The sequence below is a fragment of the Dissoconium aciculare genome, assembly GCF_010015565.1.
Source record: "Dissoconium aciculare CBS 342.82 unplaced genomic scaffold K489scaffold_6, whole genome shotgun sequence".
NCBI lineage: Eukaryota > Fungi > Ascomycota > Dothideomycetes > Mycosphaerellales > Dissoconiaceae > Dissoconium > Dissoconium aciculare.
In genome coordinates, this window is record NW_022984956.1 from 1,548,040 (window position 1) to 1,559,732 (window position 11,693).

The 11,693-nt window shown below is 52.9% G+C and overlaps 4 protein-coding genes and 1 non-coding gene across 5 annotated transcripts; 3 read left to right on the forward strand and 2 right to left on the reverse strand.

Annotated features, from left to right (window-relative positions):
- The first annotated feature begins 239 nt into the window (after positions 1–239).
- K489DRAFT_225692 (uncharacterized protein) lies at positions 240–1,134 on the forward strand. Its single transcript, XM_033599767.1, has one exon. It carries the CDS (start codon positions 436–438, stop codon positions 1,006–1,008), a length of 573 nt encoding a protein of 190 aa, XP_033460184.1. The 5' UTR covers positions 240–435; the 3' UTR covers positions 1,009–1,134.
- On the forward strand, positions 1,135–3,535 carry K489DRAFT_225693 (uncharacterized protein). The gene is made up of 6 exons (XM_033599768.1): positions 1,135–1,409; positions 1,504–1,668; positions 1,725–1,745; positions 1,803–1,829; positions 1,891–2,188; positions 2,248–3,535. The coding sequence occupies exons 1-6, from the start codon at positions 1,260–1,262 to the stop codon at positions 3,354–3,356; spliced, it is 1,770 nt and encodes a 589-aa protein (XP_033460185.1). The 5' UTR covers positions 1,135–1,259; the 3' UTR covers positions 3,357–3,535.
- A 178-nt stretch (positions 3,536–3,713) lies between these two features.
- Positions 3,714–6,098, reverse strand: K489DRAFT_410210 (uncharacterized protein; the record flags this gene model as incomplete). The annotated part of the gene is made up of 1 exon (XM_033607679.1): positions 3,714–6,098. The coding sequence occupies one exon, from the start codon at positions 6,096–6,098 to the stop codon at positions 3,714–3,716; it is 2,385 nt and encodes a 794-aa protein (XP_033460186.1).
- A 2,713-nt stretch (positions 6,099–8,811) lies between these two features.
- Positions 8,812–8,907, forward strand: K489DRAFT_t27. The gene has a single exon. It is a non-coding gene; the product is annotated as a tRNA-Gly (tRNA).
- Positions 8,908–9,485: 578 nt separating this feature from the next.
- Positions 9,486–11,521, reverse strand: K489DRAFT_380553 (amidase). Its single transcript, XM_033604910.1, has one exon. The coding sequence runs from the start codon at positions 11,412–11,414 to the stop codon at positions 9,639–9,641; it is 1,776 nt and encodes a 591-aa protein (XP_033460187.1). The 5' UTR covers positions 11,415–11,521; the 3' UTR covers positions 9,486–9,638.
- Positions 11,522–11,693: the final 172 nt, after the last annotated feature.

The window sequence follows — 11,693 nt, forward strand, 5'->3', positions numbered from 1 at the left end:
CCTGTCCCGAGGCCCAACAGACGGTAGACAAGCTCACTTGCATCCCAGTAGTACCATGTCTCGGTCGGGACGCCACCAATTTGTCGCCCCCGGAGATGAGTGCTCTTCGCGATGCGGACGTCGCGTTTTCTCGCGCTGGCACGGTATTTTCCCACACGGACCGATGGCTCCGACGCTAGGGATCGTCGATCATCCGATCATTCGCGCGCGTCGCGATGACCTATTGCGGCCATCACGAGGGACGTTGGATTTGGACTATAAGGAATTCATACGAGGCCTGGATGCCTGACACAGCTGGATAGATGGTAATGCTGAGCTGGCAGATTCGTCTCTGCTGGCGGATACCTTCTGCGCGCTTCTTTTTCTTCCTCACGGCTGCGGTGGAAATCCTACAGTTCAGCAAAGAAGATTCTGTCGACTGTGAAGACGACGCTGATGATACCACTATCGAGGAAACATATCATGAGATCACGAGTGAACAAAATAATCATCTCGCCTTACCTCATCGCTCATCCTCGTCCAAGAATAACCCGGGAAGGGCCCTGTTCCTCATCATCTCCCGCTACCGGAATCTCCGGAGGTCAGTTCCGTCGGGACACCACATGCGCCTCTGACCCAACCATTCTGCCCCTCTCCCGCTCGCGGTCGAGCGCGCAGGCCCGCGAAGACAACATCACATCCCATCGCACCCGCGGAAGCCGGTACCCCAAGATCCGCCGCACAGGGCGAAAACAAAACTCGAAAGTCGGGTCGAAATCTTATTTCGCTCTCCCCTCGCAGCCGGGAAGGATCAGACCTGCGAGCCCCTCTTTGGCTCCCTCTCTCTCTACCTTCCTTTCTTCCTCCCTGATGTGTGCCTGTCCCGTCCGCCTTGCTTTCGTGTGCTCCGATCTCCGAATCGTCGGCGGGCCGCCGCGCGGGATGGGGCTGTACCATGGAGCATTTGCAGTCTGTGTAGGGCAGATGATCATGGTTGTTATTTTCGGCGTGCGTTTCGTTCTTTCTTGAAGGATTTCTGTGTGGTGTGTCTTTTTTGGGAGACGGCGCTGTCATAACACTCGTTCGGCGGCGCGCCGCGAGAGAGAAGATGGGGCGCGATTTCTCCTCTGGGGATTTTCCTCTTCCTTTGTTCCTCCTCCTCTGCTGGAACTTGGCGAGATTGCTCTCTTTTTTCTTCTCCCTCTCTCTCTCTATTGGGGTCGATCGATCATAATTCTTCTGGCTCTCCGTCTTCACCTCATGCTTGATGACTCCTGACCATGGCTTCGGAGATGATCACGCCGCCGGCGGAATCGTCCTTGGCCATTCGTAACGATTCAGGAACCGCTCGATGTGAAGGTTTGCAGAATCTGGTCGGGCAATGGAAGGAGACCTCGGCGCTACTGAACAAGCGAGATGTCATCATCGGTGTTAGTCCCACCTTACATCATCGGTTTCTCGAAAGGACGCTCTAGATTATGGCAAGGATTATTCTGACAATCGCGGCTGGCGACCACCATACAGGATCTCCTCAAATTAATCGAGCCGAAAGCTTCGTCACCGGATCAACAGCTTCTCCTTGAGCAGGAACATGAGAAGAGTATAAGGCAGCTCAGTCAAGAGTCGACGGCTCTGAGGAAACGATTGACGGATCTGGAGAGGAGACATCAGGCGATACAGGACATTTTCGTATGTGTCGGATGATTCGTTGAGGAGTACCAGCATTCGCTAATCATGCTCATTAGACGGGAGAGCCATTTGTGGTGGTAAGCGGGCAGTTTTCGAATCCTGGAGTAGCGGAGAGGCGCTGACAATCTTCACAGGTACTGTTAGATGGAGAGCTGACACTGGTAGGTCGGCATTGTTCTTCTGCCCATTTGAGGGTTGGGCTGACCGCGATTCAACTCATAGTTCAACGACAGCTACGTCAAACTCGGTGCCGATGGTGGGCGACAAGCAGCAAACCATCTCGCTGGATTGATCAAGCAGCACCTCGCCAAGGACGATGGACCATTGGAACCCTCATGGAGGATACACATGCACATTTTTGGATCGGTACCGAAGCTGGCGAAGGACTATCAGAACAACGGACTTGTGCAAAATCCTGCGACCTTCAACGCCTTTATCAAAGCTTTCAATCGTGAACGCGGGTTCTTCCAGGCGATGGATATCACTGATCACAAGAATTCCGCCGATCATAAAGTGAAGAGTAGGTCATTTCTGACGAATTGGAGGACGCTCGGGCGACTAACTTAAATTTCCATGCAGGAAACTTTGAGCTTTTCTGGAACAACCGTCTTTGCAAATATCTCGTCCTAGGCGGTGGATCGAAAGATAAAAGCTACGGCGAGTTCCTCCGCCAATATACAACCAACGATGAGGATCTCCAGCGCATCATTATGCTGGATCGAATCAACTTTCCCAAAAACATGTCGACCATAGCGTGGAGAATGGCCAGCATCCGATCTCCTTCGCTCTTCCACAACAACAACATACTCGCCACGGCGAACAATGTGCCAACCACGTCATCCTCAAATAACTCCAAAATTACCTCCAGCGCGACGAACGCCTCGGCCACGACTGCAGTCAAATCGGCACACTTGACATCACCGATCGCCATCAAGGCGTTGAATAGCCGTCTCACACCACCCGAATCTCCACTCTCCACCCGAACAGTTCGCACAGCGGCCGGCCGCAACGCCAACCGCAAACTCTCCTTCTCCCATCTCACCTTCCCCAACGTCAAAAGCAGCCCTTCCCCGCAGAAGAAGGGCGCGAGAGCGAAGACTCTCGTCTCCCGGGCATCCAAGCACTTCTTCGTCAAAATGCCCACCCTCATCAGCGTCAACCCACCCGTTCCACCTCCAAGCATGGCCCTCCCACCAACCCCATCCTCGACCTCCCTCGTCCCATCAACCTCGACCTCAACCGCAGCTCCAGCACCCTTAATCTACCTAAACGCCAGTGGCCACCGCCTTGACTACCCGGCCTCTTGCGCCGCAATGCGCTACGATCCACTCCTTCGCGACGATTTCCGCAATCGCGAGAAATCGCCCTGTTACGAATACCATCTCCTGCGGAATAACGTCACGGGAAACGTCTCGATGTCATCCTCGTCGAGCCCTTGTCCGCGCGCTGACAAGTGTCCTCATACGCATGGCCCACCGATGACGTCGAGATCGGCGCTTGAGACGTTGGCGTACCTCGCGCGGTGCACGCCGTGTGAGAAGCAGGGGAAGTGTCGGGATGCGAGGTGTGTCAGGGGCCATGTCTGTCCGATTGAGGATGATCTGTGCTGTCCTGAGGTTTGTGACTTCGGGGTCGAGGGACATGGGGTTGATCCGGTGGTTGTAAAGAAGGTTGTTGGAGATGTGTGAGTTGTGGAAACCTTTGTGTTGGCTTTCTCAAAAATGCGCATTGGAGCGCGGATCGATGAGGGATCGGTGGCAATTGGGCAGGTCGTTATCGGCGTTACTTGCTGGTTTATCTCCTGTTGGATTCCGGTTTCAAGGCTTTGCGGTTGCGTTTCGAAACATGTGGTCGACCGCGTGAATCTTGGCGTTCCATTGATTTTTACTCGAATTCCTAACGTGGTAATGATATTCATTTCAACCTAAACACCATCATGTCTTCGATTGAAGATCGCAGTCGGTAAAAAATTGATCCGCCCTTCGCCGCTATCGGTAGTATTCCCTAGACTACATTGCCCTGGCTTCAGATCATGCACTGTCCTGTCAGCAGTACTTCTCCCCCACGACTACCTTCTCGTATGGACCTCGACGAATGATAACGTGTTTGGTAGAAGCGGACTGTAACCCAGCCGCGCCTGTTGTGGTCGCCGTCGAAGTGGGCGACGAGTTTGTTGATGAAGTTTCAGAATCAGTCGGATGCATCGATGTATCCACGTGCTCTTCAACTGTCGCGCAGATGCTCCCTCCAGGCTCGTGGATCAGTAGATGAGCCTCTTGACAATCATGCTCCGCTGTTCCAGTGCTGTGAACGGTGGTCGCCTCCACCTTGACGATGACGTCGAACGTCCTGAAGTACTTGATGCCACCCGATGTCCCATGCATTCTCGGGGCCGAAGCAGAGTTCCAAGCCAATAGTACCATTTCACTGATGGTATCCCAGGAGCTGGACGTTTCCCTGCACGCGACAGTCAACACAATATACCACAAACTAAACCAGAGGTAAATGATAGCGATGCTGAACTGGAAATAATCGGCTGGGAACTCCCAGCGCCATCCGAGTCCCTCCACTGTGACATCGATGTGATTGACGATTTGGTCCGGGACGGATTGCGGCCCACTAAGATTCACTGCGTTGAAAGTACTGTGGGGATCGAGGAGCTGACGACCGTAAGAGCGGTCGGGGTTTGAAATCAACCGATCGATCGGGTGCGGACTCCACAGACGTAAAGGACCTGTCATATTGTAAGCCTGCCAGACAAGTCTTCGAGATAGACCATCGGTGATTGCTCGTGACAGTGTCTGTTCGAGCAAAAGTTCCCGTTCCATCGTATGATACAGATCAGAATTGTACAATTGAGCATCTGTCATGTTTCTCGGCAAGTCTGTTGCTGACTGAAGTGCTTGGCGGAGATCCCTCATGAGCGTTGTCAACCCGGCCATCGCGAAGACGTTCTCCAGAGTGGAAGGCCGCCAGCCGTCTTCGGCAGCAGGAACGTCCGGGGCGATTGGGGCCAGCGCCTGTAACCACTCGACCGAGACGTTGACGAAGCGGGCAAAGTCCTTTGCGGATGAATCTGAGGCGGCGAGATTGGTCTTGAGGAGCAGTCTGCTCGCTGGGCTGCCATCGGCTACCCATGAATGGTTGTTCGATTGCAGTCTGCTCACCGTTCCTGGCACCCAAGCTGAAGTTATCGCGCAAGCCAGCACTGCTCGCGTATCCGAAGACGCAGACCAAGGCAACTCCAGAACAGCACCGGCCGTGACGGCGCCAAACACATCGGAGTCGAGCGGGATCCACTGCAGGCGGAGATGCGAAGAACGAGTACGTTGCAGGTGGGAGATTTTGGCTGGTTGGGTGTTGTTGAACGGACCGCAACCATAAAGCCGATCACCTTTCTTCACACGGAAGTAGACTGAGTCATCTTCTTGCGCAATGTCTTGTGCTTCGGAACAACAAACAGCGCTCGTAGGGAAGATGTCCGTGGAGGTAAATTCGCTCTGGCTCGCGTACTGATAGTTGCTTTCATATGTAAGGGTTCTCCTCCCTCCCGTGGCTGCGACGTCTTTCGTCGCAACAAACCAATCCGTGGCCAACAATTCAAGCATGAGGGCAGAGTATGCCATCGGTTGGGACGTCTTAGCTTCCCAGTTGGTGCTCAGCATGGAGGGCAAAATGTCCGTCGGGCCCTGAATAGGATAGCTCCAACCGGGAACAGAGTTGTCAGCTTTGAGTGCCAAGGGGAGGTGACGACGAATCGAACTATAGCCACTGCATGGGCAGATCGGGTAAAGTGTTGCATTTGGTAAAGCACAGATTGGATGCTCCATGCTTGTGTCAACGACGGAAGGCCAGAGCTGGTCAGGTGTCAGGGGGATAAAGTAATCTGTGCCCCCAGCGGCGAAGCTGAGTGTCCGCGGAGTCAATATGAGTGCTGTTGACGGTCCAACAACGACAGCTAGGATAGCAAATATCAGAATCAACAAGACGAGACGAATCCGAAGAAACTGCTGCCAAAGAGTCGCTATCCAGTTCCTGGAGTAGATGTCTTTGATCAGAGCATAAATCCATGGCATGCTGGGCGGCCACTTGGTACGGCAAAACGAGACCATTTCTTCAAGCATTGTCCTCAGATCATTATATATTGTCGAGATAAGGCTTGATGCCGGTATGAAGAACTCGGGATGAAACAATGTATGTGGCCCCATGCTGAACCAAAAATGCGATGTCAGAAGTCCAAACGGTACACCATCGCGGCTGAGAATGTCGTAGTGTATGACCTGGAGGATAATCGTTGCCAAGCTAGCGACACACAATATCTCTTGTAGCTTTGCTCCAACCTGGAAGAGGATCGGGATAGCGGCGTTCAGCAATTCAGATTCTGAGTATCCATCCCCAATGAAGACCTGACTGAAGTTGACCCAGAACATGATGGAAAAGGCCGCTATCGGGAACCAGTGTACAGCGCTGCTGGAAAATGCAACAAGGAATGAATTCACCAAGATTTTCTTCGGTGGCTCAGACAGAGTGGGAGATTTGGCATGTCTCCGGTAATTGAAGCCGCGGAGTCCGAACGCTCGCCTCAGAGCACTTCCCGGTCCGGGCTCTGGCTTCGTCAGATGTTCCCATGCAAGCTGCAATCCGCGAAGAAACCGATGGAACGGTTCACAGAGAGAGCGCATGAATGCCGATAGCAGAGATGAAAGGGTCGTTGTTAAATGTCGACAGATTGAACTGCCAAGATGCCACGATGTAGTATTGTCGGTGATGCGGTCAAGAATCTGAGGAGATGCTCATTGTCGTCAAGCAGGAACTGTATTATATATCATCATATAGATTCAAAAGCCAATGCTCCAGGACAAACCCAATGCACCTGAGCCAACACACACATGATTAGGAGTGAGCGTCAAATCGAAGCTGCTCGCGTAGCGGCTCTAATTCATGATTCACGGCGCTAATTTGCACAGCCATGCGAACGCGCTGCAGAGGCCCAATTATGGGGGTTCAACATCTTGAGATTGCCTGATTTGCGATGACCGGACTGCGTCTGTGCCCAGCAGGCTGTCACGGGACCCAGCGATGATGCAAACCTCACAGTTCGCAGTGTCCAGGGCATGAGGTGGACTGCACCGTAAACATTCGATCCATTCCGGAAACCATTGGGTCTTTGATAGAAGCCAAGCCGCCCCTGGATGTTTGACCAATCGGTCTGATCCAGGCGTTCTTGGCGGCGTCGATGCCCGATATCGACTAAGCAGCCAATGGCGGAACTGTTACAGCTATGGCCTGATGCGCATGGTGAAGCGTCACGATCTTGAGCGGGCTCTTTCCCTCGTATCTCCTTACGAGCAGAAAGAGGAGCGGCGAATTCGCGAAGTTAGGTTTACTGCGCCAGGCTATGTGGATTGTTTCATAATGTAGAAGCCTCGATGACCAAGTGCTTGGCACGGATTCAGGCATCGGAAAGGCAGTACTCTGCTCAGCCTCAACGCCATATGCCGCGGTGGATGACGCGATGTCTGTTGGCGAGAGGATCATAGTCCACAACCAGAGGAGCAGTGGGGCGGCAGGGATGTTCTGACCCAAATCAAACGCATGGACCCGATGCATCGATGACCTCAATACGTCGGATCATGAGTTCATCCGCAATATTCGAGGCAGCACGACGCTCAGAGAATTGTGAAATGGAAGATCTGACATGGAGTGGGCTTGGGGATGGGACGAGGTCTACTGTAGTGATGATAAGGTTGCCCAAGTGTAACGACGAACCCAGATCCCGTTGACACCGGCGGGCGGTAAAGCGGCTGATCTACAGGAGCAATTTCGCGTGTGTCTTTCCAAAGTTCTCCACCCACACGTGGACACTCCGTGGATATCTCTGAGTTTTTGCTGTGGCACGTGCATGGTCAGGTATACAATCCGCTACTTTGCGCGGTACGGATTACCGACTACTGTGCAATGCGTCTGAACTCCGTGCTCGCTTTTCGTTCGCACACCGGCGCAATCTATCCAATTGCTGCATTGTAGCTACGGTACAATACAAACAACGCGGTTGATTTCCTTATGAACGATGTTTGGACCCCTCGCGCATTCGGCCAGGCTGATGGCATTCATAAGAAGTGGGAAATAGACAACGGATATCTCGCAATCCTCGAGCTTTAGCTTCAGCTTGATACTCCTGCGCATCGGAAAGTGTCCAGAAAATCACCTCCGTTCGTGAGGCATCCTTGTCGCTCGGGCCATACCATGTGGTTCATAATCATGAAATGCTGCAAACTTCTGATCTTCTACGCTTCTCCGATGTAGCCTACGACTTGTACAGTACGTTTCGGCCATCAAATCACAAAATAAGCATGTCGCCAAGAGCAGAAAGGCAACTGGACGCGATGGTCGGGAATCGCAAAGATTATTAGTAACGATTTCAGAGAGGGTTTGAGCGACTCTGAGAATTGCCCAGACTGCTTAGGAATAGCTCCTTGGACCGTTGGCCCGGGAAGTTCGCCGCTCCAACAGCTGCTCGCGAGCTGTAAATTCAGGCAGTTGCTAGAGAACAGGCTTTCACGTAGCAGCAGGTATGATAGCTACTATAAAGTAAGAGGGACCATCGTCGGACAGAATGTCGAGGGTATCACTGATTCCAGGACCGTATCATCCAGTAGAATGTAGAGACCGTCTAGGCACAAGTACTCTCCGACCCCAGCTCATCATCAGGCTTTTCAAATAGACCGAGATATTGATTTCTCCGTGCAAGACAGGTATGTGGTCAAAAAATGGAAATACTCCCATCCGGATTTCAGACTACATTATATCGTAGCAAAGTATGCAGACGGACTGATACAGGTCCTGCGAGCATACAATATTATTGACCGTCATAAAGTGTAACATCCATGTTGCAAGAAACGTCTCTGGCAACCCTAGTCCAATTCACCGTGCCATCAATGGCGCAAACATCTTGCAACTTCGAGAACGTCATCTGATCTACCACGAGCATCTAGTTCGATATAGGCCGTCCCTGCCAGTTTACATAACTTCATCGTGATGCAGTCAAAAGCGCTTTTGCAGATGATATGAGCGACACGATAGAGAGCAAAATGATACGTGTATATATATGATGGGTATTATCTATAGTTCTTAGAATACTTGGCGTTTGTAGTTCAAGGGTAGAATTCGAGCTTCCCACGCTGGCCACGCTAGGTTAGGGTTGTGCTCGAGGCCCGGGTTCGAGTCCCGGCAGACGCAATTTTATTTTACCCCCTGGAGACATGTGCTCCCGTTTTTTGGTCCCATGAAGCCTATAAATGCTCAGGGAATTGGTAGGAAAAGTTCTAAGCCAAGGGGCAAAGAATTGGGAGAGGGTCGGTATTGGCGCTAGTTCCCAAAGTCCGGCATGGGGCTCGGCCACGGAATGGTCCGGGATCACAGCTTTCGGAGGCGCTAGTGCGGGCCGAGTCATGAACTCCATCGAATGCACCTTCTGGCCTCCATCGCAAAGTAATAGACAGTGCCGAATTTAAGTGCCGCTGTCAGATGTCTCAAAGAGCCTTGAAGCCTAGAGCTTGGTTTCCCCGTTATGAGCAGGTCGGGCAAATCGAAAGTTGCCGGAATGCGTGCGTCATTACCACCCATACTATTGGCCCACTTCTTGTGCCACATATCTCCAGCGTCGATGCTCCGAGATCAATGGTGATGAGATGAATATGCTCTGAGCCGTAACGTTGCCTCCAGACCTAGACGACGACAGCGAAGACATGAGCGACGAGCTTACCGCACTGCCAATCATTGCAGTAGATGGAGAGAAACGTGAGAAAAGAGATGAACAAATGAAGGAAGCATCCGTCATTTGAACAGGTCTAATGTGGTTCAGCGTCACACGGTTTATACTAGCGAGACGAGTACATTTTGAAAGGGAGCGAAACAGCGAAGGCACTCAGGGAGCGAAAGTTTTTCAATTATGTTCAGATTTCATAACCCTAATGCAAGGCTGCACCGGCGTCTCGAATCACCCTGGCAAGGCCGAGCAATTCTTCGTCCTGCAGTCGCTTGCCGACGACCTGAAGGTTGATGGGCATGCCGGCCCAATCCTCGGGATCATAGCGATTCCAGTAGAGCGCATCGAGATCACCGGGAAGAGCCGTGTACGGCTGCTCCAGCGCGGTCTTGGGGTCCTTCTTCGGATCGACGAAGTCAACGGGGAATACGACACAGGGTCGGTCGAGGAGGTTCCACTGTGTCGTGTAGCTCACGTGGTCATTGAGATCGTGCTTGCAGCTTGCCCAATTGCTCACGGGAGCGATGATGGCATCGACGGGTCGACCGGTGCCGGTCTGGCTCGTGGTGTTCTGCCAGTAGTCGAGATACTCTTTTCGATACTTGCTCTTCTCCTGGTTAAGTTGCCAGGACTCGTAGGTGGATAGGTGCGTGGGTTCTTTGCCATCGGACATGAGATTGTACATGACGGGCTCGCCTCCTTCTTCACACGTCCTCTTGATGTCCTCTCCTCCGTCGGCGCTGTAGATGCGGCCTATGATGTCGTAGCAGCGGAGATGGTCATATGGCACCCAATCGATGACTTTGTGACCAGCTGCGATCAGCTTCTCCTTGACCTCGCGAAGGGCGCGGGTGATTGGTGGGTGCGGGTGGATGATACAGTCGTCCCATTCAATCGCAAAGCAGAGCTGGGCCTTGCCGTCGCCGGAAAATACCTCGGCCGGCTCAACACTACCTGCTTTGAGCTGCAGGTTCTTCAGCGCGTATGCATCTTCGTTGAATGGCATGCTGACCAGGATCGGGTCCATCTCCCACGGTCGTTCGGCCAGCACGGCTCGCATAAAGGTCACCACGCCTTCCAGAGAGTGCGTCAGAGGCCCAATCACCGAGGAGACGCTCTCTTGGCCCAGAAAGGAGTTTGCCGCGCCCTCGTAAGGGACTCGATGCATCGACGGTCGCATACCCCACAGGCCGTTGAATGCAGAGGGGACACGGACCGATCCACCGATGTCAGTACCCAGACCGAGCGGGCTGCCGTGCATGCCGACAAGGGCGCCTTCGCCACCACTACTGCCTCCGGGAGTGAAGCTGCGGTTGAAAGGGCTGACCGTCCGTCCATAGATGTGATTGTGCGTTTCGCAGCGCATCAGGCTCTGTGGGATCGAAGTACGCACATAGAGCACAGCACCTGCCTTGAGCATCACGTCGGTGATGACACTGTTCTGCTTGGCAGCCTTGTTGATCCAAGCCACGTAACCCATGGTCGCGACGGTGCCTTTGATGTGGAACTGATCCTTGAGCGATACGGGGAGGCCATGTAGCAGCCCCATGGGCTTTCCATTCTTGGCAAGGTAATCGTCGCATTCCTTTGCCCTCGACATGGCCAGGTCGGGAAAGAAGTCAGTAGCGCAGTTGGTGAGCTGCTGGGCGAGCACTGCCCGTCGCAGGAAAGCTTCGGTACATCGCACCGACGAGAGCTTTGCCGTAGCCAACAAGTCCAACAGCTTGTCTATCGGCGTCTCAGTAATAGTCACGTCTTCTGCGGAAAGGACCTTGGAAGGGATTGATGTCACATTATCTCTGGGATAGATCGTGGTCGGCTCAGGATGATAAGGTTCCGCCTTGGAATAAGGCAGAGGCAAAGATTCTTCGGGCAGTTCGGGCACTCCAAGAGCAGAGAGATCTACGAGGTATTCTCGAGGGATGGCGGCATCACGCTTGACGCGATGAGCTTGCGCTTTCGCAATATAGTCAGCCATGCTACAATGCCAGAAGTTTCGGCGATACTCATGAAAGTCATGGTCGTGAGATGGTAGACTTCTGTCATGGTCATGAGCTGTTGGACTTCCTTCCGTCCGTCCGTCCGATAATGCTATAGAGATAAGAAATGGAAACGATAAGCGATAGCACAGTGGTTAACAAAGAGTCGAGCTTTGGAGCTCCCGGAGCCCGTCGGCTGCTGCCGTTAATGCCTGAGGCGTCAACTGTTAAGCCCAATTGAAGAACCCGACGCTTGCACCTCCGCATCTCCAGATCTA